The sequence below is a fragment of the Phyllobates terribilis genome, unplaced genomic scaffold, assembly GCF_046119375.1.
Source record: "Phyllobates terribilis strain yellow unplaced genomic scaffold, ASM4611937v1 Scaffold_4__5_contigs__length_816908805, whole genome shotgun sequence".
In the NCBI taxonomy this organism is placed as follows: Eukaryota; Metazoa; Chordata; class Amphibia; order Anura; family Dendrobatidae; genus Phyllobates; species Phyllobates terribilis.
The window spans coordinates 2,567,723-2,576,279 of NW_027362764.1; the positions used below are offsets into that span (position 1 = coordinate 2,567,723).

An 8,557-nucleotide genomic window follows, 5' to 3' on the forward strand; every position below is an offset into this window, starting at 1 on the left:
CAGGGGTCCTAGAACTGAACCCTGGGGGACATAGACAGATGAGGAGGTGGTGTGTGAGTGGGAGACACTGAATGTCCGGTCTGTTAGGTAGGAGGAGATCCAGGATAGGGCCAAGTCTGTGATGCCGAGAGATGAGAGAGACTGTAGTTAGAGGGAATGGTCCACTGTGTCGAAGGCAGATGACAGGTCCAGGAGGAGGACAGTAGTGTCTCTTGGATTTGGCGGTTAGTAGGTCGTTGGTGACTTTAGTCAGGGCAGTTTCAGTGGAGTGATGGTCGGAAGCCAGATTGGAGGCGGTCAAAGAGGGAGCAGGAGGAGAGGTGGGAGGACAGCTCAAGATGGATGTGTTGTTCCAGTAGTTTTGAGGCATAGGGGAGAAGTGATATGGGGCGATAGCTAGACATAGAGGATGGGTCAAGGGAGGGCTTTTTAAGGATGGGTGTGATTGAGGCATGTTTGAAGCATGAGAGGAAGACACCAGTTGTTAGTGACAGGTTGAAGAGGTGGGCTAGGGCTGGGATGAAGATAGTGGTAAGGTTTGGGATGAGGTGGGACAGGATTGGGTCAAGTTCATAGGTGGGGAGGTGTGATTTGGAGAGTAAAGAGGAAAGTTGATCTTCCGTAATGGTGGAGTATATGGTTTTGGAGGAAGAGGGTTGAGTAGGTGTGGGGAGGGGCTGTGGGGACTTTAGGCAAAAGCTTTGTCTGATGGTGTCAATCTTCTGCTTGAAGAATGAGGCAAAGTCGTCGGCTGAAATAAGAGGAGAGAGAGGAGGCACTGGGGGATGGAGGAGAGAATTGAAGGTGTTGAATAGCTGTTTAGGGTTGTGAGACAGGGAGGATATGAGAGATGAGAAGTATGTGTGTTTTGCTGCAGTGAGTGTGGACTTGAAGATAGTGAGGGACTGTTTGAATGTGATGAAGTGCTCAGTGGATTGGGACCTTTTCCACCTACGCTCAGCAACCCTGGATGCCCATCGCAGTTCTTTAGTTAGGCTGGTGTGCCAGGGTTTTCTGTTGATTGTGCGAGCTTTGGTATGTGTGAGGGGCGTGACCGAATTGAGAACTGCAGCTGTTGTGGTGTTGTATAAAGTGGCAGCAACATCTGCGTCATGTAAGGACCTCATGTCTGTAAGGGATTCAGAGAATGAGTGTAGGTCAAGGTGTTTGAGGTTTCTGCGAGGGTATGCTAGTTTGTGGAGTGGGGATTGTTGCCCTGAAGAGGAGAGGTAAGAGAATGTAAGTAGGTTGGGGTCAGAAAGAGGGAGAGGCGAGTTTGAGAGGTTAGATAGGGAACCGAGGCGGGTGAAGATGAGGTCCAGTGTGTGGCCGTCTTTCGGGTGGCTGCGGAAGACCACTGAGTAAGGCTGAAGGAGGAAGTGAGGGATAGAAGCTTAGCGATAAAAATGAGTGGGACGTGTCAATGGGGATGTTGAAGTCGCCCATGATGATAGTGGGGATGTTAATGGAGAGGAAATGAAGAAGCCAGGTGGTGATCATCAAAAGCCACCTCCATTGGCATCGGTGCTGGACGACCCGGCGGTGGGTGGCGATGATGTACCCAGAGGTAAGACGTCGATAAGTCAGGAGGATGATCGGCCATCCTGAATCAACTCCTTACTGACTTTTCAAGCAGTTTCCAAAGTTATTGTGAACCCGTCACTGGTGGTGGTTTGGGGTCCTAGATCTTCCAGACAGCGTCCTAAAAGCTTAGCTAATACAGATATTTTTTTCTTTTCATCTGGATCCTTTATGTCCGGGCTCCTGGAAGCTGGCGAATGAGCTGCTTTTCTCTTAGTATTGAGGCGGACTTCAGGAATCCAATCATTTATGGTATATTAGGGCCACCGTAACTCTCTGTAGTGGGAATACGGTTGCATGAAAGAACAAGATTCCAGGCTCACATCCCTGGGAATGATGTGCGACCGAGATCAATGGCTGCCTTGCTGTCAAGCAGAACTTGCAGCGTCCGTTTGGCACATACGGCAGGAAAGTTTCCTGCGCAGACGTTCAAGTTATCCCTAGAGAGGAGCGATGCGATTCCTAGGTTTCCTGGTCCGGTCCTCAGTGGCATCTTGTCATCACTTCTGAATCCATAGTCCTGGATGCCTCCAGCTCTTATTTGGACCCCACAATGTAATGACATGCATCGAGCAATGGTGCAATTAGGTCACAAGGCCAAGTAGGAGCCAGGTCTGTCTGGGACGCCGGGTGCAGAAGAGAAGACCGGCTGCCGCGGTGGACAGGACTGGGCAGCCTGAATCTTAATGCCCATCTCCGGCTCCACAGGGCTGGCAGAATTCGGTGAAAATCCTAGAAAGCTTTAATTCTGGATGACGCACCACTTTTCCTGGAACAGATTAAGTTCTGGACAGAAGATGCCCAACTGATGGGGAGGGAGGAAAGTGGGGTCCACAGAAACAATGAGATATCAGATTTATTATACAGCAGAAAACACTAGTGAACCCCCCAAATCAGGCCCAGCGCACCCCCCTATGCATGGAGGAGAGGAGCAGTGAGGCCGTGATTTATTGCCAGCATCTGCTCAGTAGCTCGGCCTGAGATGATAAATGAGCTGTCAGCCCGACTGCGCAGCTGAGCCGTGGTTATATATAGACTGCGGCTATAGGAGGGGAGCTGCGTACCGGGGAGCTGCGTACCGGGGAGCTGCGTACCGGGGAGCTGCGTACCGGGGAGCTGCGTACCGGGGAGCTGCGTACCGGGGAGCTGCGTACCGGGGAGCTGCGTACCGGGGAGCTGCGTACCGGGGAAGGCCGGGCAGATCTGGACTTGTGGAGGGAGGAGGAGATCAGCCAAAACATCTTCATCGCCCCCTGATCCGTATGGATCTGCAAAACAAAAAAAAAAAAAATGGACATTACAGTATTAAAGCCATACAACAAAATCAAATCGTTCACAGTGTTTTCATCTTTGAACTCATCTGCAGCTCATGAACCAGGAGGCTCAGGCTGAACTCTGCACTGCAGGAAGTAGGGGTAGAAATAACACTCTTCCTATAGGTTATCAATCAGGCATTAGAGCAGTTATCACCCGATGCACCGCGCTCCTTCCCTGCTGACCTCAATGTATGGATCCATTAATGTACAATCCTCCTCCTGATGACAAAGCAAAACCCCCCCCCCCCCGGACGAAACAGAACGAAGGCTCGTTCCAGGGGCCGAGATTTCACAGCACCCCCCCCACCTCTAATCATACCGTGAGTGATGGTGGATCACAACTCTCTGACCCACTTTCCTCCACCGCGCACTTTCTCTGTTATATAAGAGGTGGAAATTTTTCAAGTCGCGCTCCCTATTATCCGGGGGGGGGGCGTCCATTTACATTCAGCCGTGCTGCTGAGTCTCTTAATGAACGCTGCGGAGATTTCAAGCACCGCTGCCTAAAAAGTACCAAGGGGGATGTCTAAAGAGGACGCCAACTTAAAAAGCAGCCAAAAAAAGTTCAGGAGGAGATACTGATGACGGGCGACTTCTCACCCTGCAAGACGCAGCTAAAAGAAAGTTTTAAGTGGAGAAAAGGTGGAAAGTGGGACGAAGGCAAGAGAGGAGGGGGGTCACTACATACACTGTGAACATTCAGACACAGGCTTGTTTATTTTTTTCCCTTTTACACTTAAAAAGGAGTTGTCCCAATTTTTCACCGACCCCAAATACAGGTTGGCCAGGACTCAGGTCACCGGAGCAAATGGGGAGTGGGGGTCAAATCTCAGCATCTCCAGCTGCGGCTGTATGTAAGCGCCATACGTGTAGTGGCCGTTCTTGGTATTGCAGCTCAGATTCACTTTAATAGGAGCTGGCTGAGCTGCAATACCAAGACTGGCCACTTCACAGCGTATGGCGCCGGTGTTCTTGCTCTTTACACATCCGGCCACAATACCCCCTTTATAATCTCATAGGCCGTCAATATCAACCCCTATAACTAGCATCTGTGCCGCCTACGATTGGAATAGTAAAAAAAAAAAAAAAAAAAAAAAAAAAAAATTTACTCCATTTTCTATTGCCTAAAACCCTATAAAACCTTTAAAAAAATAAAGAAAAAAAAAGTTCTCAAAAGTGAAAAACAGCAACTAACTAAAAAAAAAAAGTAGAGAGCGGGCGGGAGTGGGTGCACGCTCTGCGACCTCGGCGTCCATGTCTGCTGTTCTCCAGCCTCCTGGAATAGATGCGCTCTCATCATGGCTGTGGGGGACTTGTCACATTGCGTTACTGATCAGGGAAAAACGCTGCGAGCAACTGGCAGCAGATCCGGAGCCGGCTGCCCGGATACACAGCTGCCCGGCCAGGAGTCACTGTCTAGACAATATGCCCGGCTTCACGGCTCTGCCGCACGTGAGAGGAGGAGGAGGAGAAGATCTGGGAAAGAGGAGAGCAGCTCAGACAAGGAGAAAGCCATCAGGTCAGCCCGGTCCTAGGCCAATATGGCCGCCATTACAGCCCCGTCACCCAGCTTTCTCAGGCTCCTGAATTCATAGTGGATGAGAATCAGCGGCCGCGTCCATGCACAGATACATGTACTGCACCAGAGGCTGAAAGAGCCAGCATCAAGAAGAATTGTGATTGCAGCTCCGGATGTGAATGGGGCAAAACACAAAGTGCATCTCAGAATCAGTACAAGTCCTGCAAAAAAAAAAAACATTGAGTATGCTCGAATGTGTGACCCCCCCCCCCCCCAAGACTGTCTCGTCACCTCGCCGCTGCTAAACGGATGGGTCCTGCACGGATAACGACTGGACGCTTCTATTTCAGGCTCCAGCTGCCCGGGGGACTCTCACATCTATACATTACAAGTTGGTCATGGGCGGTATCAGCTGGCACGATATAAGTGCGGTTACCATGACAAATAGGAGGTTGACTCGCCCCGTCACTTGGAAAGAGCCCAGTTTTAGCAATGGAAATAAAATTTGCTTTCCAGTTTCAATAAAAAAAAAAAAAAAAAACACAAAAAGGGGCCTGGTACCACTACAGGGTTAAAAAGCATGTGCACCCCCTCTTGTTGTGCTTACAGGCATTTCAGCCACATGCATGTTTTAAAAGACTTCTATGTAGCAGCCAGTGCTTTAAATTGCATAAAAGGCAGAAGGAGAACAGTCACAGCTACACTGCTCAGTATATTGTCATCTACGATGCTGCTGCAGCTTTGAAAGCATTTTATGATACTTCTGCTCTAGATTCACAGCTACGCTGCTTTGTACTGTCCATCCATGCTAATGCTTTCTAGTGTTCACCCCAGTGCGGGATTCACAGCTACACCTTTCAGTACTGCTGTATAATGTTCCTCTGTGCTGCTGCTTTCTAGTGCTCTCTCATCCCAGTGCTGGATTCACAGCTATACTGCTCAGTAATGATGTATAGGGTCACCCATGCCGCTGCTTTCTAATGTATTCTCAGCTCAATGCAGGATTCACAGATACACCGCTTAGTACTGCTGTATAATGTCCTCTGTGCTGCTGCTTTATAGTGTTCTGGATTCACAGCTACACTGTTCAGTAATCCTGAATAAGGTAGCCTGTGCAGCTGCCTTCTAATGTTTCAGCTTAGGGCTGTATTCACAGATACACCGCTTAGAACTGCTGTATAATGTCCTCTGTGCTGCTGCTTTCTAGTGTTCTCATCCCAATGCTGGATTCACAGATACACTGCTCAGTAATCCTGAATAAGGTAGCCTGTGCAGCTGCCTTCTAATGTTTCAGCTCGAGGCTGTATTCACAGCTACACCGCTCAGCACTGCTGTATAAATGTCCTCCGTGCTGCTTAAAGACAAAAGTGCAGGCATCCCTCATGTTCTGTGTGCTGCTGCTCTGGGAGACATCATAGCAGGTAGTCTTCATGCACTTGCTCAGGGACAACTTAAAATTACAGATAAAGCCTGCGGGGGGGAGGGAGAAGTGATGAAAAATGCAGTCCCCTGGAATGACTGATTGCCGGGAACAGAAACTTTAAGGATGAGATCAGATGAGACAAAATGGTTTCACCAAAAACCAGAAACTTTAAAGCAGCTTGGATCACTACGCCATGAATCCATCTCTTCTATTGCAAGGTATTTTGGGCACCCCTTGGCCAGCTCTGGGGGACCCTTACTGGAAAGGGATGTTGGCGGGGTGAATATAGTTTTACCCTTCTGCAAAATAAAGCTTAAAAAAATGTGCCGAGATTGACATGCATCACCCCAGCGGGGGGGCAACCAGGAGCGTAGGAAAAAGCAGCTTATCCTGAGACAAGACATTAGAAGTCTTTACTTTCCCCTTCATCGCACGGTGTATCCCCAGCGTCTGCCCCCCGCACTAATCCTCTGATTTATCTGCAGGTCTTCCTCCATCAGTGATCGCTCCACCTGGCGCTCAGGACAGATATAGATGCTGCGCCATCCTGGTATCTGGGCCATGGAGATGGAGGAACACCGAGCCGACGTCAGCACATCTCCGAACGCCGAGATGTTCCAGCTTTACAGATAACGGTATGACAATGGCGTCCGCTCCTGATCATCCCAGGAGACCCCCCGTATGTCTGACATCATGGCTCATACTGTTCTTCCTGGTGCATAAGCGGAATGGCACAACGCAGACACCGCGCACATTTACATGCCACTCGGGGGCCTGTGGAAAGCTTGATACCACCACAGTACTGTATGGAGTGCAGAGACAGATTTGCACACTAGGTGGCAGTCATTTGTATCTGTAATAGATGGTCAAAGTGACAGAACTTTCTACCACAAAGTATCCGCCGACTGCAAAATGCAAAGAGCGCGTCCTCCCTGCAGCCTCCCCCCCCTGGCCTCTGCCCTACCTGCCCCAGGGAAGCGGCATCATCGCAATCTGCAGATGCTAAAGTCGAAATTATGGTGCAGCGCCATTAGGAGGACTGCGGAGCAATCCTGCGCTACAGGCGACCGCGCAGAGCACAACAGCAGAGCGCACATGCAGAGGGGAAACTATTCAGTGGCGTCCTAGAAAAGGCGATTATGCCGAGCCCGGAAGAGAGTCCTTCCAGAAATAGTTATATTAGGATCTTCCGCTTTGGAGTGCCCCTTTAAAATCTTCCAACTCTGCAGAGAAAATCAAACAGATATGGACGACAACTCCGGCATGCACTGTAGGGGCAGCCATAATGGAAAGGGGGGGGGGGTACAGTCCTAACCCCATTACACATTTCTAACGCATCTGTCGCCACCTGCTGACGTTTCACTAAAACTGCATCCATGACTGTCGGACAGAGTGCAAGTGGTGACGAGGCACCAGAAGAGGCGACCTGCGTGCATTATAGGTGGCGGACATGACATGCATCATACATAGAGATGTGAAGGATCATGGAGGGAGCAGATCGTGCAAATACAACTTCATGCAATTAAGTATGTTTTATGCAAAATATTTGCACACACGGACAATGGCTATGTTGTGTATTTGTCGTGTCCAGCGTGCCTCGCGTCAAGCTAAATTTTGCCATTCTAGATCAATTTCAGCGAGGGACGTTTCTAGCGGATAGCCAAGTCTCAGCTGTGAATGCGGCAGCTCTCTCTCCGCCTCTCGCAGCAAAAATCTCAGCAGATACCAAAATCAAACCCTTGTCCCTCTGTCTCTCCTGGTCAGTCATTTCCCCTCTATCTTTACTGGAAGGACAAGGAGAGGGGCAGAATACATTTCCCTACAGAGCGTTAGTGACAAACATGGTGTTAAAACTTTCCACAAAGTATTAGTAGAAACAATTAAAGCCCAAGCGTCAGTGTTAAATAGTTTATTACAGGTTAGTAAGACATGAAAATAATCATTATTTTAATTCAGATTGGCTGGGATAAGGGAGCATGAAGAGTGGCTTCTAAAGGCACTAATGTCTACAATGTGAAGGGGCGGCAGACGGGGAAAGGAAGGAGACTGCAGGCAGAAGTGTGTCCGCCTCTCAGGAAAGCATTCTTCACACTCCCAGCACGAAAAATGCAGCAAGTCCCGAGGAACGTGTAGAAAAGAAGCGAGAGGTGGTGAGCTAGTGAGGCAGGTCCGAGGGTCCCGTCATGTGCTTACACGGAGAGAAGGGAAGCGCTGGAGAAAGGAAGAGGAGGAGGAACAGGAGCCTTCAGCAGAGAGGGCGCCTGGAGCGGAGGATGGCTGCGGCTTCTTCTATCCACTAGCAGCCGGGCAGGGGAAGCGGATATTGGAGGAAAAAGCACTGAATGTGTAGAAGAAGCAGACTGGAGTCCAGTGTGAGGAGAATTACTCTATGGGAGGAAACAAGGAGCCGGGGAGGAGAGATAGAAGGGAGAAAGGAGGAGAGGAGGAGAGAGGCACAAAGCAAAGGTTAGTAAAAACATATCCAGAAAGCACAAACCGGCACAAGAGCAGCAAGAGATGGCAGGGGGAGACCTACAACACATGCGCTCCGCATCCAACATACAGACCCCTATCCCTCCTGGATAAAGGGGGTCCCTCCAGCTCCAAGGAGAGTTAATCGCCAGTTAAGTTTTCCCCAAAAATCACCTCCTGAGAAAGCTACGACCCAGACAGACAAGGAAAGCTGACGGGAAATGAACGATGGTAACTACGATGGTT

The 8,557-nt window shown here is 49.7% G+C and overlaps 1 protein-coding gene across 19 annotated transcripts in view; it reads right to left on the reverse strand.

Annotated features, from left to right (window-relative positions):
* LOC141264751 (uncharacterized) overlaps window positions 1-8,557 on the reverse strand; it is a 61,647-nt gene that overhangs the window by 40,765 nt on the left and 12,325 nt on the right. For 15 of the 19 annotated variants that reach the window (XM_073677016.1, XM_073677033.1, XM_073677032.1 and 12 more), the window contains exon 4: window positions 2,706-2,849. In XM_073677016.1, coding sequence (XP_073533117.1) covers window positions 2,706-2,849 — 144 coding nt within the window. The remainder of the gene's footprint in view (window positions 1-2,705; window positions 2,850-8,557) is intronic. The other 4 variants (XM_073677023.1, XM_073677022.1, XM_073677021.1 and 1 more) reach the window with 4 other exon arrangements.